This window comes from Hyperolius riggenbachi, chromosome 1 (assembly GCF_040937935.1).
Source record: "Hyperolius riggenbachi isolate aHypRig1 chromosome 1, aHypRig1.pri, whole genome shotgun sequence".
Lineage (NCBI taxonomy): Eukaryota > Metazoa > Chordata > Amphibia > Anura > Hyperoliidae > Hyperolius > Hyperolius riggenbachi.
In genome coordinates, this window is record NC_090646.1 from 649946366 (window position 1) to 649966052 (window position 19687).

At 42.1% G+C, this 19687-nt stretch overlaps 1 protein-coding gene across 3 annotated transcripts in view; it reads left to right on the forward strand.

The window, feature by feature from the left end:
• LOXHD1 (lipoxygenase homology PLAT domains 1) overlaps positions 1-19687 on the forward strand; it is a 275680-nt gene that overhangs the window by 147597 nt on the left and 108396 nt on the right. For 2 of the 3 annotated variants that reach the window (XM_068251570.1, XM_068251579.1), the window contains exons 19-21: positions 9744-9898; positions 14870-15030; positions 18119-18195. In XM_068251570.1, the coding sequence (XP_068107671.1) occupies positions 9744-9898; positions 14870-15030; positions 18119-18195 (393 nt within the window). Of the gene's footprint in view, positions 1-9743; positions 9899-14869; positions 15031-18118; positions 18196-19687 lie in introns of those variants that run through there. The other variant, XM_068251585.1, reaches the window with a different exon arrangement.

Sequence of the window (19687 nt, forward strand, 5' to 3'; positions counted from 1 at the left end):
AACATTTTTTATGCGCAATCGCAAATTTTCATGCGCAAACGTGAATTTTTGTGCAAAAATCAAAATGCGCGTTTGTGCGCAAAAATGCGCGATTGCATACGAAAAAGTTATGAGCATTGTAACGCTCGCAAAACGTTAGCGCAACCGTGATATCAGTTATCACGGTTTAGTGAATCAAGCCCAATGTATCAACATTGGAATGTAAACAAAGATACTGTTATCTCCAGTCTGGGTGCGGATTTGAAGCTGAATAGCCTTTGCATAGCAGGACAAAGTGCTGTGTTTAGCCATTTCAGTGATGTTTTGCTACAATTTTTTTCTGGGATAATAGTTTTAAAGCTATGAGGAATCTTTTTGAGCAAAGTAGAAATGCTGACTTTCAGACCACTTCAAAGCCAATGTGTACCGATTAAAAAAAAAGAAAAGTCAGATACTCACCTAAGGAGAGGGAAGGCTCGGTCCTAATGAGACTTCCCTCTCCTCTCCCGGTGCCCGGTCCCGCTCACGATCCCCTGTTGCAGTATTTGACCAGTTTGGTCAAATACTCATGCTCCCGAAGACGGGCCGCTCCATACTGCGCATGCGCGAGTGCCCACTATGGCGCACTCGCACGGGCCTATGACGCACTCGCGCGAGCGCAGTAAGGAGCGGCCCGTATTCGGGAGCCCGAGTGCTCCCGAAGACTTCCGAAGTCCCCCGCGGCGGGGGATTTGAACGGAGGATCCATCGGGCACCGAGAGAGGAGAGGGAAGGCTCATTAGGACCGAGCCTTCCCTCTCCTTAGGTGAGTATCTGACTTTTCTTTTTTTTTAATCGGTAACCATTCACTTTAAGTGATTCTCCATGTCCTCTTGGCAGAGAAATATGGCTTTGACCTGAGTTTGGAGTGTGGCAGATTCAGCGGGTAGGGAACGAAGGTCATCTTCTAATTGTGAGATAAGGTAGGGATCCTCTCACTCAGATTGTACATCTATTAGGCGCTGCTCACCTACTTGCTGCATGTTGTCCACTCTCACCACTTCATGAAAACCTGTCGCCTATAACATCAATAATAATAATAATGATCACCAACGGTCTTCGCGGATGACTGTTAGTAAGCGTGACTGTGAGTGTTTTTGTATAAGAAGAAAGACCCCTCAGAAGTATAAGAAGAAAGTCCAGTTGTGTTGAAAACCAATACCCATTGCTTAACTCTAATCTAGAAAATGTAGATCAGTCAGTTGGCTGTGTTAGTGATGATCAATAAACTCAAAAGGATACTGCAGCTCTCCGTCTATTCAAAAATAACACACAACTATATAACACACAACTATGCAGTATAGCACACATAAAGGGTTAACTTCCTGTGTTTACATATTGGCTCACAACTCGCCAGACAGCTGACAGCTCAAATTACACTGCTGAGAAGGGAGAATTAGACTGGTTGTTCACTATATACAAATGCAGGATGCACACAGTGGAATTCTGTGTTTTCTTTGTCGCTCCTGTGCAAAAGGTCCGGTCCACTTTAAAGTTACAGAATCACCATCTATCCACCTACTCCCGTGAATCGGGTTATGTATATCGGAGTGTGGATAGTGTGTTGTGAGTGCTTGCATTGGGGAACGCTCCTTTAGCCTAATTTTCATTGGTTTTGTTTGGGTCTTACCTGATTTTTTGCACTGAAGGCTGGCTGTCACTGAAAACGTATGAAAGTGATCAACTGCCGCTCCATTCATATGAATGGAAGCAATTTTTTACTTGACAGTTACAGCTTTTTGCCTTGTAAACGAGATAAAAACAAGGAACACCAAGAGCCCCAATAGTGTAATATGTACTGGTAAATGGTTATTAAATAGAGTAAATATTAATACTCACAAACCAGGGTTACCATTAGGCAACCACTGTAAAGCCAGGTGGGGAGATTTTCCTGACCCCACTCAGGAATAAGAAGTCGCTCTCTGTAGATGAGAAAAAGGGGGTTCAGCCCTCCACCCAGGGTGGACTCAATATTATGCAGGAGAACAGAGGCGCCAAAAGGATAAAAGAAAGCTAAATGAGCTTAAAAACCAAATTCTTGGTAAATAGAGGAGGTAGTGGTGGACTTACCTCCTCCAAGTAGACACACAACGACTGTAGTAAAGACAGTCAATATATTTTATTTATGAACTCCAAATATGCAACGCGTTTCGCAGGATTGATCCCGCTTCATCAGGCAATAACAACGGAGCAATAGCATATGTGGTCAGTAGAAGAGCCAGGCACCTCTGCCTTTTGGATTGGATTTTCATTGAACCAAATTTTAGATTTTCTTGTTGGTTGTGATAGATGGGAAGCAGAGATTGGTTACTTGATGGTGTAGTGAACGATTTCACTTGCGATCAGAATTTCTGATCACTCGAACGATTTTTCGCTAGAAATTGGATCGTTACTGGCCACCTTTAGTGTTGCGATAGATCCATGTCCCCCCTACATTGGGCTTAAAACACGGTGCTGGTCAGCATTACAAATATTCTGGCAGTTAAAGGGGAACTGAAGAGTGAGGTATATGGAGGCTGTCATGTTTATTTCCTTTTAGACAATACCAGTTGCCTGGCAGCCCTGCTGATCCTCTGCCTCTAATACTATTAGCCATAGCCCCTGAACAAGCATGCAGCAGATCAGGTGTTTCCGTGGTTCAGACTTATAAGTCTGATCTGACAAGACTAGCTGCATGCTTGTTTCTGGTTTTAATCAGATACTACTGCAGAGAAATAGACCAGCAGGGCTGCCAGGCAACTGGTATTGATTAAAAGAAAATAAACATGACAGCCTCCATATACCTCTCTCTTCAGTTCCCCTTTAAAGCGGGTCCAAGATGAAAAACTAAGTATAACAAGTAACTTGTCTATATATCTTATCTAAAGTTCAGATCGTTTCTCCCAGCAAATCTAGCTGCCAACAGCTTTAATAGAATATGATTATTTCTTGCTGTGATACAATGACAGCAGCCATGTTGTTTGTAAACATTACAGAGGCAGGCTTATCTGCATCTTGAGCACTCAGCCTGTGGAAAAAACCTAATCCACCCTCCTCCTCCCTCCTCCCCTCTGCCTTTGAAATCAATGGCTAGTATCACCTCCCCCTCCTCCTGCCCAGACTGAGCTCCCATGAGCCCTTGCTACTGCCAAGGCACTCTGAAAACCTGTGGGCGTGGCTTGTTTAGTTTATAGGGAATTAGAGTATTAAAACAAAAACAAAAAAGTATTTGGCTTGAGGAATGCCCTATAAACTATAGGAAAGAAACACAATTATGCAATGAGTTCACCTTGGATCCACTTTAAGTTAGGCATGCAGAGGTCTACTGTGGCCTAGTATGCCAAGCCGATCAATCCCTCACTGATCAGAAATTAATCAGACAACTATCGATTCCTACAACGTACTTCAGGAAGATCTGCTGATCATCGGTTGAACAGCAAGATTTGGGCCGTTAGATGCAGCATACAGTAACATGCATTATCTATTATACCAGTCATCTATCGTCCACTGTTGCTCCTCCTCCACCTTCTATGGAATTTTTCCAACATATCCAGTCACACTCTCTATCATTAAGCTGCCCCCCCCCCCCCAAAAAAAAATGAACTGATTAGCTATAATGGGGCCAAAATATGTCTGGCATATTTGATCAAAGTGTTTGGATTACCTGTAAAACTGATTTAAGTGTGTAGCTTAAAAACTATCTAAAAAAAAACCTCTACAATGTACATTTCTCCCTGAGTAAAATGCACTATAAATTACTTATTTCCTATGTTGCTGTCACTAACAGTAGGTAGTAGGAATATGACAGATCTCATAGATTTTGGACTAGTCCATCTCGTCACGGGGTGCTTCAATAATTTTTTTGTTTTTTTACAAAAGCATTCCCCAGGAAGGATCTATACAAAGATGCTGACCGTCGGCCTACTCGCTTGCACACTTTTGTTTTGCAGTTGGACTGAGCAACTGCTGTTCAGTAAGTGTTTTTGTAAATAAATTCCTAAAAATCCTCCATGAAGAGATGGTCTATTCCAAAACTTGTCAGGTCTGTCAGATTTTCTCTACCTATTGAAGCAACAGCAGCATAAGAAAGAAGTCATTTATAGTGCGTTTTACTCTGAGAGAAATCTACATTGGCAGGGGGGAGCCAATTAGCAGGATCCAGTTCAAACTCTTAAAGGGGCACTACAGCAAAAAAAACTGTAAAATTTAAAATATGTGCAAACATATACAAATAAGAAGTACATTTTCTCCAGAGTAAAATGAGCCATAAATTACTTTTCTCCTATGTTGCTGTCACTTACAATAGGTTGTAGAAATCTGACAGAAGCAACAGGTTTTGGACTAGTCCATCTTTTTATATGGGATTCTCAGGGATATATTTATTTTCAAAAGCACTTAGTGAATGGCAGTTGCTCTGTCCAACTACCAAAAACTGTGTAGGGGGGCAGGGAAGGCGGCCAGCATCATTGTTTAAATCCTTTTTAGGGAATCACTTTATAAGGAATAAATGCCTTGCTGAGAATCCCTTATGAAGAGATGAACTAGTCCAAAACCTGTCACTTCTGTCAGATTTCTACTACCTACTGTAAGTGACAGCAACATAGTAGAAAAGTAATTTATGGCTCATTTTGCTCTAGAAAAAACATACTTCGTATTTGTTTACGTTTGCACATATTTTAAATTTTAAAATTTTTCGCCATAGTGCCCCTTTAACTCTGACTTAAAAAGCTCTCCGCATTCTCTCTCCCCTGTACATCTCCGCCCTAGTTTCAGATACCAACCCAACCGCAATCTCAGATCTGCTCATGACCTCCTATTGTCCAACAACACATCCATTACTCTCCAACCTTTAAACATGCTCTTATAACTCACTTTTCCAAGAAGCATATGCTTTACCTTGGGCCACTGACCCTTTTTACCTCTGACCAAGTTGCACTCCTTCTAGATAACCCTAAACACACTGCCTCTAGGTATAAATATTGTATACTACCCCACATCTTGTTCCCCCCATTCCTTTAGATCACATGTGTGGAACTCCAGGCCTGGAGGGCCAGATCCATGCCAGTGTTTAGGATGGACTGAGAAAGAGAGGAATGTGTTCTACCTGATGGACCACGCCCTTTCTGATTCAGACCCATCAATTCATTTGAGCTGTGTCAAAAATGTGTGAGGATCTCGGCCCTCGTAGAACCGGTTTGACATTCCTGCTTTAGCATGCCTTCCAACTTTTTGAGATGAGAAAGAGGGACACTTAAGCCACACCCCTAATCACACCCCTGCCACACCCCTGATCACACCCCCGTCACACATATCATAAAGATTTCATAAGAAAAATATGTTTTATAATTGAAACCACACTGGTGATCTCTATCTTGGTTCATTTTCCTTCATATTAACACTTTAAAATTAGTAATATATCAATTGAAAGGATGGGAATAAAGTTTTGAGTCAAACATTTTTAGTAGAGACAATGAGAGTGTAAGCTCGCAAGGGCCATTGTCTGTATTATATTGTACCCAGTTTGATTCTTGCTTTGTACAGCGCCACAGAATATGGTGGTGCTTTATAAATCAATAAGAACAATTTTTAAATGTATGTAATTTAAATTTAGTTGTCCTTTTAAGGACCACTCTAAAAACTTTAAAATTTAAAACACTATGGCCAATCCGAAAGAGGACCTCCCAAAGGTGTTTCAAATAATACGGCATATAGGACAGCAAAGTGGCTTCTGTATAAATAACAGTAAGAGTGAACTAATATTTATCACAAGTGGAAATGACTCAACATCAGTAGCACAGGAACAGGGCATATCAATTAAAGCACAAGTTACCGTAAGTACCTAGGTATTAGGTTAACAAAAGACCCTAATTCGTTATACACCCTAAATTATGTCCCCCTTTTCCAAAGCATAAAACAACAGCTGCAAAGGTGGACAAATCTACCACTAAATCTTATGGGAAGGTCGGCTGTCATTAAAGGTAGCCATACACTGGTCGATGTGCCATTAGATCGACCAGCTGACAGATCCCTATCTGATCGAATCTGATCAGAGAGGGATCGTATGGCTGCCTTTACTGCAAACAGATTGTGAATCGATTTCAGCATGAAACCGATGCACCATCTGCTGAGCTGCTCCTGCCGCCTGTCCCCCCCCCCCCCCCCCCGTATACATTACCTGACGCTGGCTCCCGGGCATCTTCTTCGCATTGCACGGCTCTGTTCCGGATCCATTACGGCGCTTCCTGTGTTACTCCGTGACCAGGAAGTTCAAATAGAGCGCCCTCTATTAGAACTTCCTGGTCACTGCAGTGACACAGGAAGCGCCGGGATGGATGGAGCCGGAACAGAGCCGTGCAGCACGGAGAAGACGTCCGGGAGCCAGCCTCAGGTAATGTATACCTGATCGGATCGGCCGCCGCTAGCGACGCGCACTTTACCCGCGGGCGATCGAGGGTAATTTCCCGCACGGCGCGATCGACGGACCGATCCGATTTCGGGAGGGAATCGGATCGGCGGCTGCGTTTACCGCGAACGATTGGCAGCAGATTCGATCCCAGGATCGAATCTGCTGTCGAAACGGCCGGGAATCGAGCCAGTGTATGGCTACCTAAAGAGTGTAATTTTCGGGAGACTGCTTTATCCACTACAAACAATACCCCTTTTACTGAAGCACAAGGACATTCAAGTAACTAACAGACTATTCACAAACTTTTTGTGGGCAGGCCGCAAACGACGGATAGCTTTGACTAAATTAAAATTACCTAAAGACTGGGCGGGAGCGGGAATCCCGGACATACGACTATATAACTTGGCATGTCTCTTTCGACATATAAGGGACTGGGTGATGAGAACAAATGTATACTCAAACACTCAATTAGAAGAAGCACTATTGGAACCGTGGTCTACTATGGCAATTCTACACACACCCAACAGCCATCTTCCGACCAGACTCAAAACTAGTAGGACAATAATTGATACTTGGACAACCTGGAAAGCAACTAGAAAGCTTTTTAACAGACCCTACCACTTATCAAAATATATGCCCTTGTGGGGACACCCAGCCTTTCCGGCCAGTATAGCACACAAAGGATTTTTAGAGTGGGAAAATAAGGGGATAACAAAATTGGGAAACTTGTGGTCCTTTATGAGAGATTGGTGGTATTCATTCCAAGAAATAAGAGCCGTAGTGGCTGGATAGAGTACTGGTTAAGGGCTCTGCCTTTGACATGGGCGACCAGGGTTCGAATCCTGGCTAGGTCAAGTACCTATTCAGTAAGGAGTTCAAGGCAAGACTCCCTAACACTGCATGGTGGCCTCCTGAGCGCGTCCCAGTGGCTGCAGCTCTTGAGCGCTTTGAGTCCGACAGGAGAAAAGCGCTATATAAATGTTCAGATTATTATGTATGGGATCCCTAAACAGCACTTCCTCTACTATGCACAGCTAAAATCCTTTGTACATTCACAGGCGCTAGTCATTAGATCCATCATGAACCCAGACCAATTTGATCGCATGCTGCAACCACAAGGTGGTACAAGATCATTAGCAGATATCCATCATAATCTACAATCCATTGGTCTGGAATCACTAGCCAAAAATAATTTCAGAAATTGGTACAAAGATATAGAGTCCGGTGACCTGGGTAAAGCCATCATAGAGGGAAACAAAATAGTTAGGTCACTAGTGCTAAGTGAAAATTGGAGGGAATCCCACTATAAATTAATTCATCGAGCGAAATATGCGTTCAATATAAAATATAAAACCCCACCCCCACACTATAAACCTGAATGTCCAAAATGTTTAGCCTCCAATGCAAATCTATTTCACTGCATGTGGACGTGTAATCGGATAGAAGACTATTGGGAAAAAGTAAAGGGTTACATACAGAAAAAAAGTAACATTTCTATTGAGCTATCCCCCCTCTTATGTCTGTTTCATCATGACCCGTCGACGCAACCAGATCGGAGTGGAACAACTTCTCAACCCATCTCCAAGTTGGTCCATCTTATTCTGCTTGCAGCTAAGAAAGTTATCTACAATAAGTGGATATACCCCAGTGTACCTACAATTTGGGACCTTAAAAAAGAACTGCTACATCTGTTTAACTTGGACAACTTGGAAACAAAACAGCACAAGGAAAGGTCCACAAAAAAGCTCTTTTCAATATGGGGAAAAATTTATCACAACCACATTTACGCAACAGGAAATTAAATTAATAATGCAACCGTATAAGTATACGGTATGCCATGACAGATCTACAAGGAAGCCTGGGGAAACTTAAAGTATGATACGCCTATGCAGCCTAATGGAGTAACAAAAACCTCACACAGAGAATGTACCCTCCAAAGAAGAGGATCATATCCCAAGTACAAAAATGATGACTTCAAATACACTTGTTTTGGAAATAGGGGAGAAACAGTGACAAAGGGGGAAGGGAGGGGAGAGGGGTGGGAAAGTTTCAAGGGTTTGAATGGGAGGGAGTTAGGGAAAGGCTTTTTGAGGGCGGGAGGGTAGAGCTGTCGTTCACAGACTGTAACCGGCAAAACAACCCGTTTTATGTGTATAGCTGATGTGATCAGTAAATAACCTCTGTAACTGTGGGTTATTTTGGAGGTAATTATATCTTTAAGTATTTCATATCGCACCTAATTTTGATCTCATGCAAAAACAAGGGAGCTGTATGCCATGTAAACATGAAAATGTTGTAATCTTATGAAAACTTGTTTAATTTTTTTTTTTAAATACTTGTAAACGCAAACAAATAAGAAGTATGAAAAATGAGCTATAAATGACTTTTCTCCTATGTTGCTGTCACCTACAGTAGTTAGTAGAACTAGACAACTAGTCCATCTCTTCATGGGGGATTCCCAGCATTACCTTTATTTTTTACAAAAGTACTCCCTGGAAAGAATCTATACAGAGATGCCGGCCTACTCCCCTACCTGTTTGAACACTATTCTGGAAGTTGGACTGAGAAACTGCCATTCACTAAGTGCTTTTGAATATAAAGAAAACCCTCAGAATCCTCCATGAGGAGATGGGCTAGTCCAATCATGGGCAAACTCGGCCCTCCAGATGTTACGGAACTATAAGTCCCACAATGCATTACAGGAGTCTGACCGCCACAGTCATGACTCATTAAGGCAAATGCATTGTGGGACTTGTAGTTCCGTAACATGCCTGGCCTAGTCCAACACCTGTCAGTTCCATCAGATTTCTATTACTTACAGTAGTAAGTGACAGCAACAAAGCAAAAAAAAAAAAATTTATAGCACATTTTACTCTTGAATTGAAAAGAAATGTGCTTTTTATTTATTTGTTTCAATGTATTTTAAATGTAAAATTTTTCTCAATAGTGATCCTCGAAGACGTCTTATATAGTGTGTGCTTCAGCCGTATATTGGGCGTTCAGCCTTGCAGCGTATACCCAGATCCTCCGTAGTTTGAGAATGTTACACTTCAGTTCCTTAGAAAGTTGAAGGCGATGATATTACGGGGTCAGCTTCGACTAATCCCTCTGTTTTCCAGCGCTAATAGTGGAGGGTGGATAAGTCTTGACCTTCTAGATTTTCAGAGGTGAAAGTGAATCTTGCCATGAATTATGAATGGAGAGTTCGCCAGCTGTTGTTGCTGAATAATGCATGTTACGGTTACGGGGTGTTGTGTAGGGAGCAGGCAGATCTCCCTGCCAGGGCAGCCAGTGGACTAGCGAGGGCATCCTGATCATCTCTACCTGTTTACCCTTACAGTGGTGAAGTATCGAGTCACCGTCCACACGGGGAACGTGAGCGGGAGTGGAACCGATGCCAACGTCTTCCTTTGCCTTTTTGGAGACCTCGGCGACACTGGGGAACGCTTTCTCATTGATTGCAAGAACAACGTGAACAAGTTTGAGAAGGGCAATGTAAGTAAAACCTCATAGTACGGGGCTAGAGGCTGTCAGGAGGGCATTATAGATTGGAATCCATTGGTCCATGGTAAAACAGAAGTTCCTCCATGTTTACTGGAGCAGAGGACTATGGGAAAGAAGGCAAAGGGACTGCATAGGACAACTCAGTAGCCTTGTCCTTCTGCAGATTATGAATGGACAATTACCAGCTCCTTATCTGTCAGCAGAGCTGTTGATGCAATGAGGGATACCTTTTTTTACTCGGTCCCTCCTGTCTGACAAGCTGGACATACAAGCATCGATTTTTACCAGCAGATTCAACCACCATTAGTGATCATTTGTAATGTGCTGATTTGGCTTATGCAAAATTCCACATAACATTTTGCAATTACTATCTGATGTAATTACAATTTTGAAAATGGAATTTATTTCACGTAATCCACTCGTACATTTTGTGTGGCCCCATAATTGTTTTTTTTTCACGTTAATTGTGTAAAAAAAAAACAAAAAAAACTAGTTTTAAACTTTATTTCAAAAAAAGGTCTTGGAGTTTTTGAGAAAATTGGTTTTAAAATATTTGAAGAAAAAATGTTTTTGTAACTCGGTGAAATGACATTTTGCTGCAGAACACTTTATTTTATACCGAGCTCTGCATACATATTTTATACATATTAAAGCAAACCTGTCACTTTAAAGCAATCCTAAAGTGAAAATAATCGTATGAGATAATGAATTATATGGGCAGTACAGCTAAGAAATAGAACATTAGTAGCAAAGAAAAAAGTCTCATATTGTTTCCAGTACAGGAAGAGTTAAAAACTTTAGTGGTTATCTATGCAAAAGAGCTTCTCTGAGCTCTCCGACCCAAATTTGGTGGAATACAGTGCTGTTTTCTGAAGCACTTAAATAGCCACGAAAGACTGAGAGACAGCTTGAGATAAGGTTTTACTGCAGGGAAGTCCAAAGGGTCATTATTTCTGCTCTGTTTTATAGCTTAACAGACGGTATGGTTTATAAAACTGCAAATATGACAATATGATGCAATGTTATAAAAAAAAGCTATAAAACTGAAAATAAATATAGGAGACCCTTTTCTTTGCTACTAATGTTTTATCCATTATCCCTACTACACATGCAATTCATTATCTCATACAATTTTTTTTATTCGCTTCAGGTTTGCTTTAATTAAAGGACACCCGAGGCGAAAATAAATGATTATATCTATCTTCTCCTAAAATGACTTTTTAATATATTCCACAGTTTTATTTTATGTTCAAATCTACTTTTTAAGTTTTAACTGTTTAATTGTTTTTGCTCAAGGACACATTCATTGAAGTATGCCAGAGCTAAAATCTATGAACTATTGACCTTTTTTTTATCTCTTTCCTGCTCTCAGAAGCTATTTTCTGCTAGGATAGTGTTTTATAGTTGGAATTTCTTATCAGTGAGGGTCACACTGTAGTCACTTCCTGTCTGAGTCAGGACTGAGGCAGCCACTTACATACCTGATATTTAACTCTTTCAGGCAGAGAAAGAAAAACAGGAACACAGCATAGATATTTGTGTGCTTGGCACTGTACATATCCATGTCTATCTCATCATGTCACATGTCACCTCGGGTATCCTTTAAGACAGTGTTCCCCAACCCGGTCCTTAAGGCCCACCAACAGTGCATGTTTTGTGGAAATCCACAGAGGTAGATAATCAGCTCTGCTGAGACACTAATTACCTCACCTGTGAATGTTTGTGGATTTCTGAAAAACATGTACTGTTGGTGGGCCTTGAGGACAGAGTTGGGGAACTCTGCTTTAAGAGAAGAGAACGTCAGATGCTTACCTTGGTAGAGGGAAGCCTCTGGATCCCCTACTTCAAGACCACCGATCCAGCGCTTGGACCCTCTAGAAGTTCTCAGCCACTCCCATCCGTGAACAAACGCGACTGCACTGTGCGGGATGCCTCGCATTTGCGCAGTAGCGAAAAAAACCTGAGTCCGAGCAGCTCTTTACTACTGCGCAGTCGCAAGGCACCCTGCACCTATGCGGTCGTTCATGGATGGGAGCGCGGCCACAAAGTCCTAGAAGGTCCCATCGCTGTATCACAGGTTTGCATTAAAATGTGTATCCGGATCTCGGTGTACGCAGCATTTTACCCAGTTTAAGAAACATTATTTCTTTAATTTTGAAAAAAAAATCCCAATAACTACAAGGTTTTTTTTTTTAATTCTTTTTTTTTTTTACTTCAACCCCCCGAATTAATTTTTTGGGTTTTGCATAATAACGCAAAATTACAGAATGTAACCACGGTTATGAGCTAAATTGATTTAAAAATTTTGCCAGAAAGTTCACATTACAATTTTGCATCGTAATTATGAATTTCAATTTCAAATTACAGTTATGCAAAATTTGAGCTCAACACCATGATCGAATATGACGTTTATCCGTGATGCGGCGAGAAGAATCAATCGTAATTTTGAACCATTCATGTTTATTTAAATCAATCAAAATTGTGATCAGATGGTAAATTTTGGTCGTTAAGACCTGGCGGTAGACCGACGGTCCATAGCGTTGCACTGTATCAACAGGGCAGTGCTGCAGTTCGATAGATTTTTCAATACATATCCTGGTTAAATCTATTGAAAATCTGTGTGCCGTGTTTGGGGGGAATCCATCCCCTTCTGATCAGACTAGAAAGGGATTGATCTGTTTGCCGCATTGGGCAAAAATCTTTAGGTGTATGACTAGCTTAATTTCCATTGGTTGTCTGGGCACAATTACTACAGTAAAGTAATAACATTTGACGATCTTGTCTTGTGTAAAGCTGGCCATGCATGCATCGATTTTTAACGTCAGATTCGATCATGCTGATCACATATACTGGTTATCTGTAAAGTAACGAGCTATGTCAATCATAATTTTAATCGGTTTGCGTCAAAAATCGATTTAAATTGATCTGTTTTCAACGTTGGGTATCAATCTAAATGTGTATGGCCACCTTACAAGTGCCCATTACTGATACAATCTTGATTGTACAATCTTACCAGTTTTGTGTAATAGGAGGTAGTGCCTTTCAAAGTATATTCACTCACTTTACCCTTTTACTACATACTGTAGATTTGGTAAGATTGTACAATCAAGATTGTATAATTGATAGACACCTAAAGGTGCTTATTAATGATACAATATTTTCCTCAGATGTGATCATTTGATGAGATTTTTATGATCGAATTGTACAGAAAACCTCGCACTATGTAGAGAAAATTGACATGGAACAATTTTATTGTTGAGTGGAATACAGAATTTTGTCAGAATGTTGCAATTTACGATCGTATCTGAAAGAAAGTGCCCTTATCGACTCGTTTATGGAAACAATTGCTTTTACTGTCCAGTCGCCCCTGCTCACCCCTAGTTACTCCCCTGGACCCTAAACTAAAACCAACATGTTTCGCCTCAATGACCGAGGCTTCGTCAGGGTGGGAAGAATTGATTGCAAGGTGCAAGAGCAAAAACAATAATGTGCAATAGACATACAGTATGTACAGTGAATCACAATGACCGCATTTTGGCCTCACATAAAGCCAAGAAAAATGTTGATTGCTATTAACCCTTAACATTTCAGCACTGTAATTAAAAGTTACATTTGAACTTTCTCCCATTGATAATACCTCCCACGTTTAAGTAGTTCTAGTCACGATTATGGTGTTGTTGCAGCAATCAGATCAGTGCGTGAATACAACCAGTGTATAGAAGCAAAGTGATAGACAGAATACTTGTTACATAAACCTATTACCAGAGGCTTATCTAGGGAAAACAGCGCCCATGGTAAACATTACAATTGTCACTTCCCGGTGAGGGGGATTGCCACTCCAAACGTTTAAGATCACATGTGTGGAACTCCAGGCCTGGAGGGCCAGATCCATGCCAGTGTTTAGCATTGACTGAGAAAGAAAGGAATGTGTTCTACCTGATGGACCAAACCTTTCCTGATTCAGACCCATCAATTCATTTGAGCTGTATCAAAAATGTGTGATGACCTCGGCCCTCGTAGGACCTGTTTGACATCCCTGTTTTAGAGAAAACTTGTAACAAAAAAAAAACCCTCTGGGGGATACTTACCTCAGGAGGGGGAATCCTCTGGATCCTAACAAGGCTTCCCCTGTCCTCCTCCGATGCCTGGCAATTCAGCGCTGCAACCCCCTGAACAGCGACGAGGTAAATATTTACCTACCACGATCCATTGCAGGCGGATCGATCGAGCTCGGCTATTTCCACTTTAGCCCGAATGAAGAGCAGCTACTGCGCCTGCACTGTATCGCTGTAGGTAAATATTGCCGCGCCTGCGCACTGATTTTTAGGTTTTCTCAAGGAAATTTTTAGGGAGCCAGCGCTGGATTCCCCCAAGCTACAGAGGACGGGGAAGCCTCATTGAGACTCTGAGGCTTCCCCCTCCCAAGGTAAGTATCTCTCAGAGGGAGACTATTTTGTTAAAAGAGTGCGTAGTCTTGGTTGAATTGGTTGTGTCCAAGTTGAAGTGAAGCATGGCCTATAAGAGTATCGCAATAGGTCAGTCTATATATATCACCCTAATAACAGTTAGGCAGCTTGTCCCCCAAAAGTTGTAACCAGGTAGAAGAATGTCCAGAGATAAAAACTAAAATCTGTATGGAGAACACCAAGGGTGCTGTAGAGTAAGAGGCACCCATGGCACATGCCATACCTGCACCCCTGTAGATACGCCTCTGCCTGTTACATGAAGAAGTGGAGTTGGAGGTAACAGGAAGTTGGAGGTGAGTAATTATAAGACCTCATACTACTAATAGGAAATGAGGTGGAGACGTCTTAATCCTGTATGGATGTCTGCAGAGCTACACAATAGGGTATTCTTTTAGTCTATACTGATAAACACCATTGCTTTGAGAATTTGCCACATGTGGTTTTGGGGTTCATGATATTTATATTGACTTGTTCGCTATAATTCCTCTGCCTGCAGGCGGATGAATTCATCATTGAAGCCGTTACCCTGAAGCAGGTGAGGAGGGTGCGCATAGGGCACGATGGAAAAGGAGGGGGATGCGGCTGGTACCTTGACAAGGTGGTGGTGAAAGAAGAAGGCAAACCTGAGACTGAAGCCATAGAGTTCCCCTGCAACAGGTACAGTGGTGTTTGTACCCGTACAGTGACTTCATATTGGCATAAGCTAGCAGGTGACCTATCAGCGACCTTCCATGGCATCTGTAACCATGGTAACAATTCACAGCTGCTTCTAGCTAAAGATGGATGATGGAATGCTATTCATTCCGGCTTCTATGCCAATTGTAGAGAGCTTGAAATGGGGCCAATCAAATATTGCAGGAAGTGCGCCTGATTGGCCCAATTCCAAGCTGCAAGTTTTTGCAAATCATTGACCATCTTTGTATTTAATACCTTAATATGGAATCACAGGCACACCCTCCTAGACTTTGGGAAAAGAAGGTTTTGCCTTAAAAAAAAAAAAAGGAATATATTAAATTCATTAAAGTAGCCACATAATTATTTCTGACATTTTTAAATTAATTTTTGAATATTTATTTATTAACAACCTAACTATAATATGCTTTAAAGGATACCCGAGGTGACATGTGACATGATGAGATAGACATGTGTTTGTACAGTGCTTAGCACACAAATAACTAGACTGTGTTCCTTTTTTTCTTTCTCTGCCTGAAATAGTTAAATATCAAGTATGTAAGTGGCTGACTCAGTCCTGACTCAGACAGGAAGTGACTACAATGTGACCCTCACTGATAAGAAATTCCCCTTTTTTACCTCTTTCTTGCTCTCAGAAGCCATTTTCTGCTAGGAAAGTGTTTTATAGTTGGAATTTCTTATCAGTGAGGGTCACACTGTAGTCACTTCCTGTCTGAGTCAGGACTGAGTCAGCCACTTACATACTTGATATTTAACTCTTTCAGGCAGAGAAATAAAAAAAGGAACACAGCATAGTTATCTGTGTGCTAGGCACTGTACATACACATGTCTATCTCATTATGTCACATTTCAGTTGGGGTATCCTTTAAAGTAATGCTGAAAACAACATCTCTGATATTGAAAATGCTGTTTATTACAGAGGGGTTCTTTTTATGTTTCTTGACAGACCACTATCACAAAAAATTGTAAAATTTAAGATACATGAATATAAAAAGTGCATTTCTTCCTGAGTAAAATGAGCTATAAATATGCTGCTGTTACTTACAGTAGGTAGTAGAAATCTGGCAGAACTGACCTGTTTTGGACTAGCCCAGCACCTCATGGTGGATTCTCAGAATTGTCTTTATTTTAAAAAAAATACTTTGTGAATGGCAGTTGCTCAGTCCAACTACCAGGATAATGTGCAAACAGGTGGGGGAAAGGCTGTATTTTTGTATAGATTCTTTCTAGGAAGTGCTTTTGTACGAATAAATGAAATACTGAGAATCCCCTATGAAGAGATGGACTAGTTAAAAACCTGTCAGTTCTGTCAGATTTCTACTAAGTACTGTAAGTGACAGCAACATAGGATAGTAGTCATTTATAGCTCATTTTACTTTGGAAGAAACATACTTCTTATTTGTATTTGATTAAATGTATTTTAAATGTTACAATTTTGATAGTGTTCCTTTAGCATGATAAGTAATTAATCCCAGGCAAGCTCTAGAATATTCCTTTGCCTTTGAAGATAACTCTACTGTTATTAATGTAACAGTGCAAATCATCTGTTTCTCTAGTTCCTCCCTGCTTTATTCAAGTAGGGGAGTTGGTCAGCTGGCTGGAGAAAGTGTTTAAAGCTTGTCAGGGACACCACAATGACCCCTGCGACCCCAGCTGTAGTGGGGGGGGGGAGGGCTGAGGGCTAAGGGGGCCCGCTTCTGTGATGAGATGCATAGCATTGCACTAGCTTGTTACGCCCTCCCTTTCCCCTTTCTGCGCGGTTTAAAGAGGTTCGCCTCTGTGGTGAGATGCAGAGCATGGTAGGCATCCTGTATCTGGCTGTTTTTCTGTCTGGCACTATATTCATCCTGAGGAAGTGGGCAAGTACCCACGAAACACGTTGCCAAGTGCTTATTAAAAGTTTGTTATCTGTAATACGAATTTGTCATCATTTGAGGTAATCCACCTCATCTTTTCTATTTTAGCTGTTTTTAACAGTTTTATTACCCATTGGGTGCCTCTTTCCCCCTTGTGTTACCCAGCCTCCCTTGGGAGGGGTGTTCTATTTGGGAAGGTGTTAACCACTTCTACAACCTTCTGGAATCTTTTACCTAGAGAGCGACCAAGTCCAGTTCATCTGGACAGCCGAGTGGAGTCAGGTCTGTTCATCTCCACCTGCCTTCAATGGTCGGTTGCCCATTTACCCTCTTTTGTGAGCACCACCATTTATTACATCATCCTACTCATTTTTGTTACTTACTATTCCATTGGGGCTCCCATTGTCTCTGTGTTTTTTTTTTTCACTCAACGGTGTTCTTTGATCACCATACACAAGCTAGTGCAGGGGCACCCAGTCAAAAGTTTAACGGGGAGGGGGGTTCAAGGCCCACCCATCTCAGTTTTACTGAGGGGCCCGCCAGGTTCTAGGTACGCCCCTAAAACTTGTTGCTCCTTATAACTTTAGAAGGACAAAAAAACTAATTAAAAGATAGAAATTGCGAATTTACTTCTAAAGAATGTCCAATCCAAAGACACTGTGTGTGATCTGAAACACTCATTTTTTTCAAGACTGCGATAAATGCTTAACTAAACCCAAAACCAAACAAGGCAAATTCTAATAGCAATGAGGATGGTGAGTCAATATGAACTATGAGTAGAAGCAATTCTGTACAGGATTCCTCCTTCATGGGCCACATCTGCAGTACATCTTGCTTCCTTTCCACTCTGAATTCAGCTGGTGGGCGGCTCAGTCAGGGGTGACCATGTGACATCCAAAGGTGAAAGAACAATAAATGTCAGCCTACATTTCCCAGAATCCTTACATTACGTTAAAAAAGGATGTCTATTGCAAGTGAGGAGGAGAGAAAGTCAAGTGAACCGAGCTCCCGACCTCTCCTGTTGGTCAGTAAAGCCATCCTTCACACACAGCGACCAATAGAGAGGCTTTGAAGGTCAAAGAGAGGTTTTCTCCTAACGCTGAAGACTTCCTCCTGATACCCATGCAGCAATTTACAGACTGTATTGTGGAGGCTGATTGGTAGATGGTGCCTAATCATTGTATCTTTCTGTGCAGGTGGTTTGATAGGAATGAAGATGATGGCTTCATTATCCGAGAGTTGGTTCCAGCTGGGGATTCACAGAATCTGAGAAGTGAGTTAACCCATCGTGGTCTTGTTCTTCATACTCTGAATCCCTATCCAAACACATGGGCCCAAGACATGGGCCCAAGATTACTGAGATTCCAAAGTGCCCCTCCACTGAACTGTATCTGCCCCAGTATAGGTAGCCAGTTGTGCCCCCAGTATTGGATAAACCCCTCCCCAGTATAGATAGCCAATGTGTCTTCAGTATTATGCAGTCCCTCCTCCAATCCAACATAGATAGCCAGTTGTGTCCCCAGTATTTTGTAGGCCCTCCTCCTACCCAACATAGATAGCCAGATGTGTCCCCAGCTCTGCACCCAGAGGCTGGTGCCTCCTGAGCCTCTGCCTCGGCTCGGCCCTGCACACTCCTAATGTAACATAGTATCCCTTTCTCCATAACCTAGCTATACCCCGTTCCATAAACTGCTCCCCCCCCCCCTTCCCTCCATGATCTAGCTATATCCAGGCCAGATTTACCTCACAGGAGCCTATAGGCACAGATGTTCTTCCACCTTAGACTTCCATGAACCCACAAACCCCACCAAACTACCCCGCGAGTGTGCTGGCTGTCCCAGCTGTCACTTTTCCCTTACTTCCCTTGCCCGTCATAGGTAGCTACAGGTGCCCCATTAGTATTAGGTAGCCAGTAGTACCCTCAATATTAAGTATCTAGAGGTGCCCCTGACTGAACAGAGATCTAATCAGTGGAATGCCGAGAGATGGGTGAGTAACCTCCCATTTACACTCTCATAAGGACTCTCCATAGGGAAGGAGAGAGGCGCTAGGGGACGTTAGTGAGCCGCCTTTTCATAATCAGGTACCTATAGGCACGTGCCTACAGTGCCTTATGGTAACTCTGGCCCTGGTTATACCCCCACCATAGTTTTTCCACCCCCAAGCCATAACATACTGTCCCATCTTCCATAACCTTACCTAGCTTTTCCACAAACTAGCTAAACTCCTAATCAAAAAAAAGAAAAAAACTACACCCCACAGCTTAGCCATACCGCCCCAATGTTAAATACTGTTCAGTCTATGTTAACGAGCTATACTCTCCTAACATACTGTATTTTTTGGACTATAAAACTCATTTTTTGGCTCTCAAAAATGGGGGGAAGAAATCACTGCATCTTATAGTCCAAATGCAGGGAGTTGACTTGTGAACGCTGCCAATACAAACCTCCAACCTGCTGCAATGTCAGAGACTCCCTGTACTGTGCCCATGCAGAGGAGGACACAGGGGGACAAAAAGGGGCATAGAGAAGGACACAAGGGAGACACAATTAAGCATAGAGGAGGACACAGGGGGACACAAAAGGGCATAGAGGAGGACACGGGGTCAAAGGAGGACACAAAGGGGCATAGAGGAGGACACAGGGACAAACGGGGGACACAAAGGGGCATAAAGGAGGACACAGAGGGACATAGAGGAGGACACAAGGGGGACACAAAGGGACATAGAGGAGGACACAAGGGGGACACAAAGGGGCATAGAGGAG